Genomic DNA, 20,371 nt, shown 5'->3' on the forward strand with positions numbered 1-20,371 from the left:
AGTTCTCTAAGCCACAGAGCTATGGGTCTCCTTCCCCTGGGGAGCATTTATACCCCCTCCATAGAGGGTGTGGACATGGAAGGCAGCCCTCTTTTACTTACTCATTTGGTGGTTGTCAAAAGCCCTTCCCCCTTGATTTGTTATGTTTCCCCAGAAGAGTCCCAACCCTCATAAAAGACTTTACTCGGGCTTCTCGCTAAGTCAGGACTCCTCTTCCATGCTGTGCATCAATGAAGTAAGAGCTTCATGGAGTGGCTTCAAAGAGCTGGACTCATGAACACCCTGGCCTTCATTAGTGGGGTGTGGCAGGTCCAGGGACACTGTTGCTGCTTTGCCTCCTGGCTTGGTGGCCCTGACTCCTTGGCAATCCCTGGCTCTTCTTGCTAAGATGGGAAAGCACAGCTCTTGCTTGTGTATCTTTTGCTAAGTCAAATTGCCAAATGCCAAATCCATGGTTCTCAGAAAGAGGAATAAATCCCTTCCAGAATAGTTGGTTCCCAGTGGCCCTGTTTTTTGTTGTGGCAGACATCATATCCATGATAATGTAAATCAATCAAATAACAGATATGCACCAGGATAACAGTATGAACAGGGCATTGTATGGAATGGAAGATAGGGACTAGGGCTGTGGTCAGAAGGAGCTCACCCTTGTTGAGCACTGCACAGGCTCCTCCTTGTACTTGACACTTCTTACTTTCTCATTCACACCTCACCATGACCCTTCAAGGTACATATTATTCCCATTTTACTGATGGGCAAATGGAGGCATAGAAAGTAGGGAGTAATATGTTGTGAAGCCAGGATTCCAAAATATAGTTCTTTCCATCACCCCATGCTGCTTAAATACAAATGAACCATCTCCTTCCCTAACTTCTTCAGACAGATCATTTCTTCCTCCTCTGTGAGCTCTCATCTCACCTTGAGCATGGCAATGCCCAGCTTCTCTGCTCATCTATCTCTGTATCTGAGTTCCCTGAAGGCAGGAACAGGGTCTAATTCTCTGAATCCTCAGCTCTAAGTGCATGGTGCTCAGTGGACAGTGGTGTGTGTTGAGTGGATGAGGGAAGGAACATGGGATAATAATCTAAGGCAGGAGATGGTAAGTGGTAAGTGTAAGGTTGAGGTAATGGGACAAGAGGACACTGCCAGGATGGGAAGTTCACAGGTATAGATATGTGCTGGGGCGCAAGGCTTCTGAGACACAGAAGAGGAACATGGGCCCTGCAGGTGGAAGAATGGTGCGCACACACAGCGAGCAGGAGAGTCCAAGTTCTGGCCAGTGAGGATGGTGACTAGGAGGGGAGAGGGATTAAGGGAGGTGGTAGAAAAGAAAGCGGTATGGGGAGTCAAGGTCATATGGTAGAAGTTCTCTATGGCAAAGCTAAGGAGCTTAGACTTTCCTGGAGGGAGAAGATTTAGGAAATGTTTAGCAAACATTGATCTGTTTTAGCAAAATGAAGGTAAGGCTAGAGACAGAGGGATCAGCGAGGAGGTGATCACAGTAGTCCAGGCCAGCATTGAGGAGGGACCAAGTTTAGTTGTCTGCAGAGGAAGTATAAGAGAAGAAATGGCGTAAGAACCATTTTCAAAGAAGCAATTTTTTTGTTTTTGTTTTCCTGCTGAACATTTTTTTATTTTTTTATTAAGTTCAATTAGCCAACTTATATGACATCAATAGTTTTTGATGTAGTGTTCAGTGATTCATTAGTTGCATATAACACCCAGTGCTCATCACATCACGTCAAAGAAGCAATTTTTTAAAAAACGAGGAATCATTTAGAAAGGGGAGATGTGGGAGAGAATCAAGAACAAAACCAGAATTTGGCAAGCAAAATATTTAGGAGAAAAACTTTACTATTCACAGAAACACAGACTATTTTGCTCACCAAGGATGAACTAGACCATTTCCTTTAACAGACATTTAACCGAGCCCTTCCCATGTGCCAGGAAAAGAGCCATGCACTAGAGATGCAGTGGTGAGTAAGAGAGGCAAACCTACAACCTAGTGAAGAATGCACCCCAACCAGGTGCAGGAAAAATCTGTGATGGAGAAAGCCCCAGCTGCTATAGGAACATGCACCAGGGGACCTAACCAGACTGAGTGGGGGGTCTAGCAAGGCTTTCTGGAGGAAGTACACATTGCATTCAGGCATGCTTCCCATTTTTCACACAAAAGCTTATATAGGAAATGATAATACTTTATGGCTTATTGGGGCGAAGTGACTGGGCTGCCTTGGCCAACCACTCCAAGGACTCAGAGCATCAGTACCATGGACCCCTCTAAACCATTCACCTCAGTAAGGCTGGAAAGTTCAGCAATAGAGAAACCAAGAAAAGTTCAGTAAGCACTGTGTAAGCCAGGGAGTGACAGATGAAGGTGGAGGAAAAACAAACTTTCCATCATCTCATGCTGCCTAGATATAAATGACCTAGGTCTTTCCCTAACTTTCTGACAGATCATTTCTTCCACCTCTGTGAGCTCTCATCTCACCTTGAACATGGCATTATCATGACTTTCATGCTTCTCTCTCTCTTTCTTTCTACTTGAGTTCCCTGAAGGCATGGAAGGACTTTTACATGAAGGACTTTGTACACCTCCTTGAGGAGCTTAGGCTTTATATGAAGGTCAATGGGGAGCCATTGAAGGTTCCAAAGAGAGAGGAGTGATCTAGTTTCATTCTTGATCAGCTACATTTGAAGGAATGGTGGAATCTATATAGGAAAATGTTCATCAGGTCCTTGGAGTAGCAAGCCTAGATGTCTTGACAGCAATAATAAGGAAAGGTATGATCCTAATGCAGATGTGAGAATTGGAGAAATGAGTCAAGGGAGAATGTACATGGAGAAGAGCAATAAGGCCTAAGGACCAAACTTTGGGGAATTCCCCCAACCAGAGAGTAGAGAAGGAAAAAGATTCAGAGAGAAATGGAGAAATGGGGAGAGAAAATAAAGACAGCCAGCTCATGGCATCAGAGAAGGCCAGGGAAGAAAGCTTCAAAGGGGAGGTAAAGGTCAAAAGTGTCAAGTGTGGCAAAGGGGCCCTGTAAGATCAGAACCATGGAGAGGTTCTTAGTTACATTGACCAACAAGTTGCCAGGACCTTTCCAGGGTCACGTAGATGTGTTTACTATATACAGTACCTGTACTCTTCAAGTAACTCCCACACTGAACTTTAAGCCATCAAGACTTTAAACACCCAGAATTGAGATTCCATTGTTTAAAGAAGTCCTGACATAATCAGTTTGTATACCTGATTATAAAGCTTGTGAGCTTTGGTCTTACCAACAGACTTTCTACAATAATTAGAGTGTGCTTTAAGTAGTTTAAAGATGTCAAGCTTGTTTTGATTTGATGATTCATAATAGTTCGTGATTTAGGAACATCTACCCAAGACGCATAAGCGATCAGAAATACCCGAGAAGCATTAGCAAATCAGAAATCAACTTCTGCTTTGTTGCAAGGCATAAGATAAGATTTATTTGGTACCCTAAAGAGAAACTATGAGGAAAGAATTTAGCTGTGTGCCTAGTTGCATTGTCTGGGGAGGGAGGGGCTCCTTACTGTTATTCTAGCAGAGAACAGAGCAGAACTCAGAGAAGTATGTTCACGGCAAGAGTCCAAGACTCAGCTGTAGCTGCAGATCCCAAACCAGACTGCCATGCATTCAACTCTTCCTTTCCCCCCTTCCACTTCCTAATGTAGATCCCAAATGCCAAAATTATCAGAGAAAGGGAAAATCTTGGAACAAGAATGATATCAGGAATTTTAATGATCATCTTATCCAAGCCTCACATTCTATAAATGAGGAAACTGAGGCTCAGAATGGAGAAATGGCTTACTTAGGATCATATAATTAGAATCCAAATCTGCTTATCCCCACTGCATTCCCAGTTCCCATCACCATAGTGCAGAAATATTGAACAATTTCACAACCAATACCATCTGTCAACTACCTAGGGGCAAAAGTCAGAGACAATAAGAAAAAGAAAAAAAATATAGAAAAAAACTCACTTGTTACCCATAAAAACCCACTTGTTACCCATAGATACGTCATGTTGAAGAAGAATAAAGGGTGAATATGGAAATGTTAGAATTCAGTGATACTAAGGTTCCTTATTGACATCCTGATTTCAACCATTATTTTTTTTCAATCATTATTTCTAAACCGATGATATAATTATGTTCCAATAGTTTGGAACAACTTAAATACAATTATATCCCATCAGTTGGAGTGACTTAGAACACAAACAATAGTGACACTACTCAGGAACAGTATATTTACCCAAAATAAAGTACACATAGTCATAACAAAATTAAAAATTATATGATTTTAACACGGAGGACAATTGAGAGATAAAAAGAATCACACTGTAACAATGACAGTGGATGCTTTTTTAAGATTTTATTTATTTATTTATTTATCTATTTATTTATTTATTTTAGAGAGAGAGAGCAGAGGGAGGAACAGAGGGGGAGAGAGAGGGAGGGGGAAAGAATCTCAGGCAGACTCCGTACTGAGTGTAGAGCCCTATGCAGGGCTTGATCTCATGACCCTGAGATCATGACCTGAGATGAAACCAAGAGTTGGATGCTCAACCAACTGAGCCACCCAAGTGCCCTAATACTGGATGCTTTTAAATGGCAGAGTTTTGAATGCTTTTTCCCCCTCCTCTGTACTTTTTTGTTCTCCCCAAATTTTTTGAAAACATATCTATTCCTGTACACAAGCAAAAGAAAAAAATTTACATTAAAAAATCCAAAAGGAAATTCTTACAAGTCTTCTAAAGAAGTAAAGAGTCATAAAAGGACCCAAGTAAGGCTCCTATTCCAATATAATCACTAAATTACACTTGAGCTTGTTGTTCTGGAAATAAAGGCTTTGTCATGATTGGCATTCACACCTTTGTGATAACTGCTGACTTTGCCAATTCTGAAGCAGAGCTATTAGGAAGTGATGAAGGAACACCAAGCTTCCTATGGGATCAAACAACCTGTAGTTCATAAAGTGATTGAGGTGTGGGTATGAGCTTCAGGCAAAGAGAATGCCAAGAGGAGCAACCCTTGGAAAAATGTTCTGCCAATTGACTGCCAGCCCATAATCCAAGATCACATATTAAGATCACCTCACACTGAGCCACACTGAGTCCTAAGAATGGACTTCCCATACAACTAAAGGATGATAAAATTCCTGTTCTGGAAATTGTGTCTGAGTCTGATGAAGCCTAGAATCTTAGAATGTTGGAGCCATCAAGGGCTCAAGTGGTCATCTCACCCAAATATGTTGCAAATGGGAAAACGTTGACCCAAAAGAGGAAGCGAGTTGTTCCAGGTCACAGAGAAAGTTGGTAAAAAGAGTCTAGGTTGGAAAACAGTAAATGAGAAATGAGGGACAGGGGACAAGACCTTCAGTCCATATGACAGAGCTGGAGCTCAGACTACTGAAAAAAACCCATATCTGTCAAAAGACTGTACCCTTAGTGAAAAGGTAAACTAGAAAAAGAAAAGTATGCTCATTGTCACAGCAAGATTTTTTTAAAAAAGGCTGAACTCTCTCTTACTGGGCTCTAAATTTAAAAATATTATGCTATGTAAAAGAAGCCAGTCAAAAAATACCACAGATTGTATGTTTGCATTCATGTGCAATGCCCAAGATAGGCAAATCTATAGATACCATCATGGTTCCTAGGTCTGAAGTGGGGGGGTGCTAGGGAGCAACTAATGAATAATGGGTACAAGATGTCTATTTGAAGTTATGAAATGTTCTAACATTGTGGTAATGGTTATACAACTCTATGAATACATTAAAAGCCATTGAATTGTAAACTTTATATGGGTGAATTTTGTGGTATGTGGATTATATTTATGTTAAATGAATTATACTTCAATAAAGCTATTTTTTTTTAAAGAAATTCAGGGACGCCTCAGTGGCTCAGTTGGTTTAAGTAGCTGCCTTTGGCTCAGGTCATGATCCCAGGGTCCTGGGATCCAGTCCCACATCGGGCTCTCTGCTCGGCAGGGAGCCTGCTTCTCCCTCTGCCTGCCGTTGCCCCTGCTTGTGTGTTCTCTCTCTCTCAATCTGACAAATAAATAAATAAATAAATAAATAAAATCTTTAAAAAAATTCAGAAGTGGAAAATAGAATAGGACAGAAGTAATATTCAAAAAATACAATGGCTGAGAATTTTCCACTGGGGTTGAAAGGCATGAATCAATTCAAGAAGCACATCAATCCTAATTAGGAAAACAAAACCACCCCTAGACATAACATAGGGAGGCATAACACTAAAGACAACACTTAAAGACAAAGAGACGGGAGCGCCTCAGTGACTGTCGGTTAAGCAGCTGCCTTCGGCTCAGGTCATGATCCCAGGGTCCTGGGATCGAGCCCTGCATCGGACTTCCTACTCAGCGGGAAGCCTGCTTCTCCCTCTCCTGCTCCCCCTGCTTGTGCTCTCTCTCTATCTCTGTCAAATAAATAAAATCTTTAAAAAAAAAAAAGACAATCTTAGAAACAAAGAGAGGAAAAAATAAGTAAAAGGATTACCAAAATGGAACCACACTTAGATTGGCAATATGCTTTTCAGTGCCGACAACAAAACCCAAAGACATGGTGTAACATCTTCAAAATGCTGAAGGAAAATAGCCGCCTATTGGAATTTCACACCAAACTAAACCATCATTCAGGAGGAACCACTAAGGAGACACGTTTTCACACAATAACTGAGAAAACTTATCACTTACAGGTTCCATAAGAACTACCAAAGAATGTATGTCAGAAAACAAGAAATTAAAACCAGAAAGGAGCAAGAAAGTATGAGAAGCATTGTAAGCAAACAAACCGGTAAACGTGAAGGAAAGTCTAAAAATAATAGTAACAATGACCAAATTTTGTAGTGTAAAAACAAGGTAAAACTTAAAAAATAAAGAAGATAAATCGAAACTTCTTTGCACCTTGTTTTGTAAGCAGGAAGAGAGAATTAGATAGTGTTAAGTTTGCACATTTAAAAGTTAAGAATACATATCAACCAAGAAAACAAGATCATTCCAATAAATGTCAGGAAAGGAGAAAGCAAGAAGCAAAGAAAAAAAAATCATGATTAATAGAAAGCACAAAATAAGATTTTTAAAATAAATCCCAATGTGTCAGTAGTAAAATTAAATAGAAATAAACTAAAGCCTACTTTTTTTCATCAGACGTTCAGTGCCTTGACCAGCCTATCTGAAAGTCTTCATCCCCCATCCCTGTCAGTCCCATTGCCCAGTGCCTTAGTCCATTCGGGCTGCTGTAGCAGAGCACCATAGACTGGGTTGTTATAAAAATAGAAACCTATTTGCCACAGTCTAGAGGCTGGAAAGTCCAAGATCAAGGCTCCTGCACATTCAGTGTTTAGTGAGGGCGCACTTCCTGGTTCAGAGGCAGCAGTATTCTATGTCTTCTCATGGCAGAAGGGGTGGGGGAGCTCTCTGGGGTCTCTGTTTATAATGGCTCTAACCCCATTCATGAAGGCTCCACCCTCAGAACTAATCAGCTCCCAAAGGCCCATTTCCCAATACCATCACAACGGGGGCTAGGATTTCAACATGAGAATTTGGGGGACACAGTCTGTAACACCTTTTTTTTTTTTCTTAGTACCTACCACTTGACACAATCATGTTTGTCTGACTCTTTTTACTTTTTTTTTCTTAGTACCTACCACTTGACACAATCATGTTTGTCTGACTCTTTTTACCGCCTGTCTCCCCACCTGAAAGTAAGCTCATTGAGAGTAGGTCTTCATTTCTTTCACGCCCGTGGCCCAACACCTAGGACAGTTTTAGGACATTGTAGGCATTCCATGATCATGGAATTGAATTTACAAAAAAGAAACCTGAATGAGCAATAAAAACGATTTTTAAATGCTTAATTTCACTAGGAATAAAAAAGCTGCAGACTAAAACAAGATGCCATCATGCCCATGTTTATTGATAGTATTTGCTAAGTCTGGTGGTGCTTCTCAAATGTGAAAGTGAAAACAGATTGTTGGGTGTACCACTTGATGCTTTATATGCATATGCATACATTGTGGAAGGATCACCACAATCAAGTTGAATAACTTACCCATCACCTCTACCTGGTTACCACAATAAGGATATTGTGAATCATGCCGTATTGGGTATGTGTGCGTATGTACATGCTGAGATTTAAGATTTATCTTCTTGGAATATTTCCAAAAAATACAATGCAGTATTATTAATTGTCATTACCAAACTGTATATTAGATCTACAAAGTATATTCATCCTCTATAACTGAAACTTCACCCTTTGACCAACATCACTCAATCTTTCTCACCCCCCTAGTCCCTCTCTGCTTTTATGAGTTCAACTTTATTTTTAGATTTCACATGTAAGACAGATCATGCAGAAATTGTGTGTAACATTGTGTGTCAACTATACTCAAAAAAGTATTTTTAATTTAAAAAAATGTTTAAAACATAGAAAGAGAGACCATGCAATATTTGTCTTTCTGTGTCTGGCTTATAATGTCCTCCAAGTTCCGTCCACATTATCACAAATGACAAGATTGCCTTCTTTTTGATGAAATCTTACAGTTTACATTGATGTGGATGGAACTGGAGGGTATTATGCTGAATGAAATAAGGCAATCAGAAAAGAACAATTATCATATGGTTTCACTCATACGTGGAATTTAAGAAACAAAACAGAGGATCATAGGGGAAAGGAGGGAAAAATAAAATAAGACAAAATGAGAGAGGGAGAAAAACCATAAGAGACTCTTAATCATAGGAAACAAACTGAGGGTTGCTGGAGGGGAGGTGGATGGGAGATGGGGTAACGGGGAGACAGGCATTAAGAAGGACACATGTTGTAATGAGCACTGGGTGTTATATGCAACTGAGGAATTACTGAACTTCACATCTAGAACTAATGATACACTCACTATATGTTAACTAATTCAATTTAAATAAAATAAGTTTTTAAAAGAAGATCACCTTGGGGCGCCTGGGTGGCTCAGTCATTAAGCATCTGCCTTCGGCTCAGGTCATGGTCCCAGAGTCATGGGATCGAGCCCCACTTCGGGCTCCCTGCTCGGTGGGAAGCCTGTTTCTCCCTCTCCCACTCCCCCAGCTTGTGTTACCTCTCTCACTGTGTCTCTCTCTGTCAAATAAATAAAATCTTTAAAAAAAAAAAAAGATCGCCTTCTTTTTCTGCCCTTCTATTGTATATATTTTTTTCTGTATTTGGCTATCCATATCTACAAACATCTGTTTCCATATCATGGCTATTGCGAATAATGCTATATTGAACATGGACGTGCAGATAATCTCTTTGAGGCAGTGACTTCATTTCATTTGGATATATACCCAGAACTTTTTTACAAAGTTGTAAAACAAAACAAAACAAAAAACAGATTTGCTGGGCCCCACCCCCAGAGTTTTGGAATTGGTAAGTCTGGGGTAAGACTGAAGAATTTGCATTTCTAACGGCTTCCCAGGTTCCCAGGAAACACTTTGAGAACCACTGCTCTAGAGACTCACTCACACAGGTACATAAAGAGACATTGGCAAGGATGTTCTTGCAACACTGTTTATAATGATGAAGGAAGGAAGGAAGGAGGGAAGGAAGGGAGGAAGGAAGGAAGGAAGAAGGGAGGGAGGAAGAAAGGAAGAAAAAAACACCCTAACTGTCCCTCAGCAGTGGAGTAAGTAAATAAAAACATGATGTTTTCATTATGAAATACTACAAAGAAGTTAAAATAAATTACAAGAATAACGTGTATTAACACAGATAAATCTCAGAAACATAATGTTGAATGGAGAAAATTAACGGTAAGATTTATACCACTTATATTTTCTAGCTTAAACTGCTAAAGTGAAACACACACACACTGTACACGGATACAACTATGTATAATTTTTAGAAATGTTTTAACTGGAGAATATTACACCACCAAGTTCAGAATAGCAATTACCTTTAGGGGAAAGGAGGGGGAGATGGATGGATAAAGGCAGAGTTTTATGTCAACTCGTAACATTTTATTTCCAGAAACCAAACCAACCAAATAAACGAATAAAAAACCCCAAAGCAATGGCATAAACACAATACAAGGTTAGCATCTCTTAAATCTTGGTTGTGAATTTATAGATGTCTTATTGTTTTGTACTTTCAGATGTTTGAAATATTTCATAATTAACGATTTAAAATAAGAAATAGCAACAGTACCTTGTTACACCAAGTCACAAATCATAGATCCGTGGCAGTGGACTTCAGCACCATGTGTCTTGCCCCCTGTGTGAGGCGAGTAGTAACACTGAACCCCATCCAGACATCTCAGAAATCAGTTTGGCTTTGTTCTGGGACAAAGTGATTTCCCTGACACTCCTTTCTCTTCTTCACCAAAGAAAGCACTGTGGCAGAGACCAAGCCTCAGGACAGCCTCCCCCAGACCCGGTTGTCCCACTGACACAGCCTTGTCTAACATAGATGCAAAGTTTTGTTTGACACTTTGCACACTGAACAATATGAAAAGGTGTATTCATTTTGCTGACAAACTGGAGCTCTCACTCACAAGGCAGAGAACTGGGTGTCTGGAAAGCACCTGTCCCTCATAAAGGCAGGTGCTGGTTCCTGTGGGTGGACAGTGGTCCCAACACGTACAGAGAATGGATGGCATAGAGTGCATAAGGAATTCATAAGACACATGCAGGTAGCTCCTGGGAAGGAAGGGAGAGAGGCCAAAGTATGCCAACCAGGCCTGGGACGTTCTGAGCACAGCATGAAGTGTCACTCTGTCATCTTCCAGGGCTGTGCCTGAGGTCTGGATAAGGGAGCTCCAGCAGCACCCGAAATATCAACAGCAGCAGAGCGGATGCTAAGAGAACCAGAATGTGTTAAGACAAGTATTTATGACCCACGTTGGAGTGGCCATCGTCATAACGGGGGGACATAGTACCAGCTTCATCTCAAGGAGAGAAGACATAACTAGCAGTTTAGCCCAAGACAGGACAGTGGCCTTGCACAGGCCAGAGCATGCACAGCTGTGGAAGCCATCGAGCATGGCCAGACATCAATAGGCACCAGCAGGGGCAGAGCACCAGTATATCTGTCACTTGAGTACTGGCAGAGACCAGAGACTTAATACCCTAGTTGGATTCTGAAGAACTTCTTTCGGGGTAGGGAAGGGAGCTGGTCCCAAAATCCAATTTTAGTTCTCGTGGTTACAAAAGTCAAACAAGTAGAGAAACACTTTAAAAATCTGTTGGGTATTAATCAGATGTAAGAGATGCCCCTTTTACTGTTACAAATTCTTCAGTATTTCCCAAAGGAAAGTTTCAGAGATGTCTGGGGTACTAAGAGCATCATCTCTCCTTCTTGTGACAGTGTTGATGCATAAGATCAGGGTGCTTGTTAGAGATGGGTTTCATTCCCTCACAGTCATACCTCATGTGCAACTGACAATGAGCTCTTTTCTTCTTACTCTGTGAATTAGAAAGAAAATGACTCATACAGCTCCTGATACGTGGTTGGTGTTCAGTAAATGTTGGCTTCTGTCCCTCTTCCTACAGGCACTTGGAAAGAAAGAATAGAACTTTCTAGAAATGTTAACATTCTACAGGTGCAGTACTGAGTCAGCTCCCATGGTGAATATTCACCACATTTAAATGAGGCCTCTTGCCTTAGTGGCCCCACTGGTTCCTGGCCGGCCCAAGTGGACACCAGGCTCACTGTACCTAATGAATGTTAATTAATGGTGAGGAAGCCATTAATGACACAGTCCTCCTGTGCTTTCAAGTGGCTTTATAAGAAGCACATACAGAGTGAACACTTTGGAAAGAATGAATACAAATGAGAACCATCACTGCTTTGCATGAGGAAAGTTTATTAGATTTACAAAGGGATTTAGGGACCTGCGAGGAAGGTCAAAGCAACAGAGAGAACCACAACACACCTGGTAGGACGTCTTCGCAGCCCAGACCTATCAGACCACCAGGTCACAGAATGACTATAAGAGAGCAGCCTTGAATGAAGGGGATCTGGTGGGCTCAGCTCAGAGTCAGGCCACACCTGGGCATTTGTTCTCCTTCCAGACCGTGATTTATGGGGTTGCCTGGGGCGGGCTTCTGTGGCTGATGCTTGTCAGAGAAGTAGGGCTGGTCCATCGATGGTCCTTCTGTCTTCATGCAATCCTCTTGCTGGCCCCAAGATATCTAGCATCCAAAGGTGTTGCAGGGCCCACAGCGGGAGCGTGGGCCACACGGCGTGCAGGGATTGGTGACGCAGGGTCCGATGGGCCTGTCACATGCGTTGGTAGTGGCACAGGGGTTGCAGGGCAGCCTGGGACACAGAATTAATAGTTGGTCAGCATGAGAGGGATCATTTTTAAAAGGAGAGAGCTCAACCCAAGGAGACAGAAAGCAGAAACCATTCTCCAACATCTGAGGAAGCCAAAGCTTTGTTTGGATTGCTCCTTTTTACAGAGCTTTGAGACAGTGACAGAAAAGAGCAAAGAAAACTGAAGGTGGAATTCCAGCCCTCATTCCATAACCCTGGAGTCATGGGGAAGTCACTTCACCCCTCTGAGCCTCAGCCTCCTCTCCTGCAAGACGGAATTGGTAATACCTACCACATAGAATGTGTTCATGAAAATACTGTCAGGTGACGAGTGCTGTACTCCATGAGCTAACGAATTGTCTTCTCCTTCAGTATTCAAATGCTCATCTATAAGATGGTTATACTGTCCCCATTCTTCCTGCCTCAGATGATTCCAACAAGGATCAATGAGGCAGTGGGTTTGAAAGTGTGGGTTAAATCTGAAAGCACTATTCAAATATATGTAATGGTTGTTGCAGTTTTGTTTTCCCTTTTGCTGTGACAGACCAACCGTGAAGGTACAAAGCTTTGTTTATGCATCAGCCTCCAAAAGTTCACCAGTTGGAGAAAACAATCAAGTCTCATGAGTATCTTTTGGAACAGAAAATACCTTTCCTCCAGATAATGACAGCAAAAAATACTCTCCATGATACACTACCGCAACAGAAAACTCTGGTCTCTACAGGCATATTGGTTTCTGAAACTTGACCTGCAAAGTCTCTGTTTTGTCCTTGAGTAAAACTATGTGTGTGCCTTGCAGGGGTGTAGTCTGCTGGCTACTCACTTGCAGTCCTCACTCTCCAGCAGGCCCCGGTACGTGTTGATCTCACACTCCAGCCGGGCCTTGACGTCCAACAGCACCTGGTACTCCTGGTTCTGCCGCTCCAGGTCACACCTGATCTCAGCCAGCTGGGACTCCACGTTGCTGATCATGCACTGCACCTGGCCCAGCTGGGAGCTGTAGCGCGCCTCCGTCTCCGTCAGCGTGTTCTCCAGGGAGTCCCTCTGTGCGGGGAAGATAAAGAATGTCACAGAGCCGCTCCTCAGGGGGCTTCTCCATGGGGTTCCAGAGAAGTCCCAGACTTCATGAGGTCAGGAGAGTGTGGACAGTACCCTGAACAACACCCACCAGGTTGTGCTGGGCCTGCAGCTCAATCTCCAGGGCATTGACCGTGCGTCTCAGCTCGATGATCTCCGCCTGGCAGGACTGCAGCTGCTCCGAGCTGGACACCACTTGCTTGTTCAGCTCCTCGGTCTGAAACAGCACAGGGGAGACGACAGGGTCAGACCCTGCCGCAAGGGCCCCGAGGGGCCAAGGGTCCTGAGTGGCCATGCGCTGAGATGCCCACCTGGGTGGTGAACCATTCCTCCACGTCCCTGCGGTTGGTCTCCACCAGGGCCTCATACTGACTCCTGGTCTCATTGAGCACACGGTTCAGGTCCACAGTGGGGGCTGCGTCCACCTCCACGTTGAGGCGGTCTCCAATCTGGCAGCGCAGGGTGTTGACTTCCTGAGGGAGGAAGGGGGACGAATGAACCCACAGGGGAAAAAAAGTCTATAAATAAACTCTCTTTGAGTGAGTCCAGTATGGTGGGGAGAAGATAGCAGTGGAATTAGAAAATATGAGTTGAAGCCCAGTTGATGTAGAACCCAGCTAGGTTGCCTCTGTATGATTCAGGCCTCCTGTCTGAGTGTCTCCTCATCTGCACGATGAGGCTGCTTGAATAAGCGATTGCTAATGTTTCTTTCCAATCCAAGATTCTATCATTTCTTTCTGATTTTCCCTTTGCTCAGTGATAGATCTGGCATGGTATCTAGTTTATAATTATTGCTACTTAAATGTAGAGAAACCAGGTATAACTCCTCCCATTTATTTCATAGTCTTCTACCCTTATATACTGTCTACCTGGGGTAGTCTTCTTTTCTTCAAAACATCTAATCTTTGATACAGGCATCTGACATCCTATATTACATTCAACCATGAAGTCTGCCTCAACCATTATTTAAATTCCTTCATCTCTCTCATTTTTCCCATCCATCCATCCATCCATCCATCCATTGGGTTCTAGTATCAAGTGACATATAATATGAGGAAGTTTGCTGTCTCTTTCTAGTCTTGGTCCTTAATTTGGCACCTTCAGAAGATAATAGATCTTGTCAAGCAGTAGGAATTACTTTAAAGATCTTTGTGTGGACTTTTGGCCATATATCTGGCCCCAGGTAGAAATAAGTCAGCTGACCACATTCTTTTAGGTAAAAGAGGTAAGCTTATGACTCATTCCCCCAAAATCCCCCAAGTGTGTTTTGAGCAAGCAGCAAAATGTTGCGTTAGCTCTAGGGTGGTTAGCAAAGACCAACCTTATCCTGCTCAGGAGGGGCATGGAACTCTCCATATGAGATGATGGGGACTGGGACTCCCTCACCTGCTCATGGTTCTGCTTGAGGCTCAGCAGCTCCTCCTTCAGGGACTCCACTTGGGCCTCCAGGTCAGACTTGCAGAGGGTCAGCTCATCCAAGATCCTGCGCAGGGCATTGATGTCTGACTCCACCAGCTGCCGCAAGCCCAGCTCCGTCTCGTACCTGCGCACACAGGGGAAGGTCAAAGGGAGTCAAAAAAGAAGACTTTTTCCAGGGATTTACTTGGCCGACCTAGTCAAATTCTTTACATTTTGGAAGTTTTTGAATTTTTTAAAAAGTTTCCTTTTTGGAAGGGGAAAAAAATACCACTGTGCTGAGTAAAAAGACCTATTTCCTCCCTGAGATCCACAGAGAAGGTATTGGTGAGGGGCCTATCTCCACAGTTTTAATCTGATATTAACTGCATTTGCTCTGAGAATTTGCACAGGCTGCTATGGATTAAGCCCTATCTTGCCTCTTTAAGTGAGTTGGTGAACTTCATAAGTCTGTTATACAGATTGTCTCGACATCTTTCCAACCACCTTGAAAGCAACCTGGTCTTGTGATAAAAACACTGAATTAGAAATCAGGTTCAGACTTGCAGTTATGACTGTGGATAAATTCCTTCATGTCTTTGAGCCTTGATTTCTTCATCTATAAAATGGAAACCAAACTAACACTTCACAGGGTTGGTCTGAAGATGAAGAAATGACATAGTAATTACAAATACATTGTAAATTATAAAGTCCCACAAAAATTCAAATGCAAAGGATTCTTATGATTGTAATGATCACACCTAGAAAAAATGATATTCTGAAATGGATTTTGCCTCTTTTTTGATTTAATAACTTTTTTTCTGATGGGCTGATAGTGATGAACCCATACTAAGAAACAGGTGTGAAATTCACTTTTAAACTTGGTCCACGTATTAAGTTGAAAAAGAGAAAGAATGGGTGATTTCTTTCATTCCTTAAAAATAAGCTTAAAACACAGCATTCTTGCATTCAGTGAGGAAACTGACATTTAACCTAACTAACCCAATGCAAGAATCCTCCCAATGCCATCCCAGACAACTTCTGCTTAAATGCACCCAGGACAGATTTCATCACATTGCAATTTAGCCTGTCAATTATAAGATTGCACTGATCATTAGGAAGATCTTACTTGGTTCTGAAGTCATCTGCAGCCAGTTTGGCATTATCAATCTGCACCACCAGCCTAGCATTCTCAGACTTGCTGCACAGGATCTGGGGAAGGATTCATTATGAAATGAGTTATACTAAGGAGTGTCTTGTGCCTTACAGTGAAAAGCTTTTTTTTTTTTTTTCAAATACACATTCCTGCCAAATAGCTTTGAGTCTTCTCAGATTTTCAGTTTGGGGATAAAAGAAGGGTTAATTAATAGCACTGTTCATTTCAAAACTAAAACAGTCAAGGAGAAATGTGTCCTTTGTCATGAATTCTCTCCTTCGTCTGCCTCTGGCTTCCCGCAGGAATTGAGCATACTGGATATTAAGCCTCCCTTAGAGTGACCTGTGTCTCAGTTTGCTTAGAAGTAGGAGGCTCCCGGGATGCTAAACCCAGAAAAATCCCAGCCAAACCAGAACAGGCTGGTTTTCCTACCCTCACATCCCCTTCTCCTAGTCCTGCTGACCTCTTTCCACTCTTTGTCATATTGCCCTTGTCCATGCTTTTGCACAGAGCTTCTCCTTCTATCTGGAATGCTCCGGGATGTCCTCACCCACCAGCAAGACCTCTTGCATGACCCACCTTCTCCCTCCAGCCCCGGCTCCTACAGGGGGTCACTTCCTCCATGCACTCCCAACAATATTTTGCACTTAGCCAGTTACGCTTCTCCCCTTCACTCCAGTCTGTCTCCCCTATTAGACTATGAGCTCCTGAAGGAAAGAGACTGTCTCACTCTGTACTTTATCCCTCACTCAAGCACTGTGCCTTGTGTACAGTAAATATGGGCAAATGAATGCATGATCTTCAAATTGCACGGCCCCTAGCTGGCATTCACTTTGCTAGCACTACTGAGCAGTGGACAGTTAGTCTCCTCAGAGAATCGAAGGCTTGTGCCATTGAATATAAATTCCTGCTCATCCATCTAACCCTACTCAGATATTCCTCTTCTGGGAAGCCTTCCCTGACCTCCACCATGTATTAGTCTCACCTCTATGCTGACTCTTTTTTTTAAGATTTTATTTATTTATTTGACAGAAAGAGACACAGCAAGAGAAGGAACACAAGCAGGGGGAGTGGGAGAAGAAGAAGCAGGTTTTCTGCAGAGCAGGGAGCCCGATGCAGGGCTCGATCCCAGGACCCTGGGATCATGACCTGAGCCGAAGGCAGACGCTTAACAACTGAGCCACCCAGGTGCCCCTATGCTGACTCGTATCTCCACTTCTACTCCTGCATTTCTGACCCTGAATTCTCACCTGCATGCTTGCTCTAGTGGATGGTACAGGGTCTGTGTATATTAGTGAGGCTTATGGGGTCAACAGCTCTTTTGCTTTGCTACGGACACTGTCTCCTGCTACAGCGTTGGAAGGCTTTAAGTATTTGAGGATCCACTTAGGAAATTACTAGCTCCAAGAAATATTTCAGGTGCATATTTTTTAATGCTGTAAGCCTAAAAACAAGACCAGGGTATCATAATAGAACTAAAACAATCAGATACTCTGGTTTCAGTAAGAAGCGATGTAAGATTGCAATGACTGATCGTGGTCTAAGGTCTTACCCTATCCCAGTCCATATCCTTCCCCGTGGGGCTTTCCAAATAGATTTTCTAAGATGATTTGATGCGTCCTCCCTAAGCCAATGAAGTCAATGTCTTTATTACTGTAGTTTTGAATAGTCTTAGATCCATTTCAGAAGTTGGTATGTTAAATGTAAATGAATAGTTAACTAAATCGGCAGCGTGGTGGCCACCGCCTCACCTTCTGCTGGAGCTCCTCGATGGTCCGGAAGTAGGACTGGTAGCTGGGGCACACGAAGGGCACCTGCTGCTGGCACCACTCCCGGATGCGGCTCTCCAGTTCCGCGTTCTCGCGCTCCAGCTGGCGCACCTTCTCCAGGTAGCTGGCCAGGCGGTCGTTCAGGAACTGCATGGTCTCCTTCTCGCTGCCATTGAAGGAGCCCTCGCAGAACCAGCCACAGTTGCCCACATTGGCGGGGATGTTGCAGGCCCCGGGCAGGGTGCAGGTGTGGCAGCTGGGGGGCACGCAGGGCCGGGAGGAGCAGGTGGAGCGGCAGCTCATGTTGGGCAGACAGCAGTTGTAAGGCATGGTGCTGGAGGGAGTGGAGCTCTGAAGGTCAGTTTCAAAAGCTGATTCCTCTCTCTGGTGTAAGCCCTGGTCCTTTCCAGGGCTTTATATTCTGTCAGCCATGGGTGTGGTGACCACATGCACCATTAGCCCCCTTTTACCCTATTTACCCATTTTTCCATTTGTTATTTAGCCACCTCACGCGAGTCCTTTACCTCATAAAATGCTTTACCCTGGCTTCCTGCTAAGTCAGGACTCCTCACCAATTATGCTGGTTGGTTAAGTAAGACCTTCAAAGTGACCAACCCATTACCTTGCCAACAACAGCCCTTGTTCACAGGGTGTTGATTTGGGGTGACAGCTGTACCCTGTCCCCCAGAGAGGGGCACGTCTATGCCTCTATCTCCTAAAGGAGGAAACGTCTATGCCTCATCCAGCTTCTGTTCAGTGAAGACTCTGTGAGAAAAGCCATTTAAGGAAGCCCACCTGGAGACTAGACTGTTTGGTAGGGAATCCTGGAAGCTGAGATCAGACCTACGAGGCCATCCTGTTGAATAGCCCTTTGATCTTCCATCCAGGCAAGATGGAGGCAATTCTCCCCTCTCCTTAGGGGGCTGTACGTAGTCCCCCCAAGCTCCATTTCTACTATTACTCAATGTTCACAGAAAATGAACAACTTGGGAATACCTACCCTTACACACAACATGGGTGTCATCACAATGCCTCCTGCTTACTGAGCACCCACTGTTCAAAACACCTCATATGCATTATCTCCTTCAGGCCTCACAAAACCCTGTGGGGGTAGATGAGGACACCAAGCCTCCGAGAGGTTTCCTACGGTTCCAGAGCTCCTATGAGGTGAGCCAGCATTCAAACCCAAACCTTTCTGACTCCAACAGCCATGCTCTCTCCAACACAGCAACTGTCTCTCTTCCTATCTCCTCACTGCTGAGATGTAATAATGCACAAATGAATTGAGTTCAATGAACCTCAACCACTACTAGACAGTATCCTCTCCCAAATTAGAATGGGCCAGGACACAAAAGCCTGTTCCCTAGTCATTTCTGTTCTAATGAAAGGAAGTTTACTAAGTAAGTAATTGTAATACCTGCTAAAAGCTTGAAAAAAGGAAACCATTGGTTGATTTGAAGGAGGAACATCTAAGCCCAGTTCTCCAAAGGATGTGATCCTGAAAAACCACCACATCATGATATGCTTAATAGCATCTTGTGACCATCAACACATTTTGGAAAACAGATGTTCTGCCCTCATGCTATTCCAGATGAAGATACGAACTATGAGGATTTTATGTTTAATTGATCAGTACTCAAAACAGGACAGACACTCCTTAAAGCAGTTCCTTTTGGAAGCTATGTACTAATTCCTCCTCTACAGCTACCACTCAGATCACCTCTTCTAACAAAGTTGACCTCACAGTCTGGGACACTTTCTTTTGGTTATCCTCATTGAAGGCAAATCTTCATCTTCTGAGGATGTGTTTATTTTTGAAACCAGCCAGATATAATTTGGAACCAAGCCTAGAGAGTGGAATAAATAATCAAACTTAGCAGTGTCTTTAATGGGTCAGAAACACATTGTGGTTATAAAATAATAGTGTACATTTTCTTGGGTGGTTCTGAAAGACATTTCCAATGTGGAGCTTCAAATATGCTTCCATGAAAGGCAGCAGATTTGGAGTAAATGTGTGGTCTCCCAGAGCATAATGCTTTGAAGGTACTGCCATCCTTAACCACATTCACAATCCACAACTCTCTGCCCTCCTGCCTGAATTTCTACCTTCAGAGAGAGATGGGATGGATGTGCTGGTTTAAAATCAGTACCAAACTGACTAAAGCCCTATTGGACCAGATAAAGTAAATAGCTGGATTCATTAGCTTTTCTGTTTCCCTTCTTCTTCTATGCTCCAGGCTTCAAAAGAGAAAAATCTAGACTATGGAACTTTTTTAAAGAATAGGAAAGGAATGCTGTGTTGTAGATTGGCAAAAAAAAAACGTCCATAGGGATCCCTAAACCATTACGGCAGCTTGAACCTCAGAGCAAAATGACCCAGAGGTAAATGTCCCTGTATCTTCAAAAGTGGAGGGTAGAGTTTAGAAAACAGGACTACTCCTACCTCTTGAGTACAAATAACCATGATTGCTGCATAGCTGCATGGTCATTAGATTATAATAGCTGAGAGGATTTGGGTTTATTGAGAAAAGAGCCAAGTTTTGAGTCATTTCCCAGGAATTCTGGAAGGCAGTTGCTTTTTATTTATTCCACTTACTGTGCGCTGTGAATCTTTACCTTTACATAAGCAATGCCATTGTCTGT

General features: G+C 42.9%; 1 protein-coding gene across 1 annotated transcript; it reads right to left on the reverse strand.

The window, feature by feature from the left end:
• Window positions 1-11,859: 11,859 nt before the first annotated feature.
• LOC113939542 (keratin, type I cuticular Ha3-II) lies at window positions 11,860-18,626 on the reverse strand. The gene is made up of 8 exons (XM_035724615.1): window positions 18,524-18,626; window positions 17,711-18,062; window positions 15,933-16,015; window positions 14,795-14,951; window positions 13,720-13,881; window positions 13,500-13,625; window positions 13,155-13,375; window positions 11,860-12,334 (listed from the first exon to the last, which is right to left on the reverse strand). The coding sequence occupies exons 2-8, from the start codon at window positions 18,056-18,058 to the stop codon at window positions 12,208-12,210; spliced, it is 1,224 nt and encodes a 407-aa protein (XP_035580508.1). The 5' UTR covers window positions 18,059-18,062; window positions 18,524-18,626; the 3' UTR covers window positions 11,860-12,207.
• Window positions 18,627-20,371: the final 1,745 nt, after the last annotated feature.

Source organism: Zalophus californianus, chromosome 16 (assembly GCF_009762305.2).
Source record: "Zalophus californianus isolate mZalCal1 chromosome 16, mZalCal1.pri.v2, whole genome shotgun sequence".
NCBI classification, from domain to species: Eukaryota; Metazoa; Chordata; class Mammalia; order Carnivora; family Otariidae; genus Zalophus; species Zalophus californianus.

Bases quoted from the DNA above. Each gene is read 5' to 3' on its own strand.
- LOC113939542 (XM_035724615.1), bottom strand. From the start codon at position 18,058: ATGCCTTACAACTGCTGTCTGCCCAACATGAGCTGCCGCTCCACCTGC. The intron at 16,016-17,710 runs GTGAGGCGGTGG...ATCCTTCCCCAG, and splicing joins TCGAGGAGCTCCAGCAGAAG to ATCCTGTGCAGCAAGTCTGA. The intron at 14,952-15,932 runs GTAAGATCTTCC...CTGTGTGCGCAG, and splicing joins GCAGATGACTTCAGAACCAA to GTACGAGACGGAGCTGGGCT.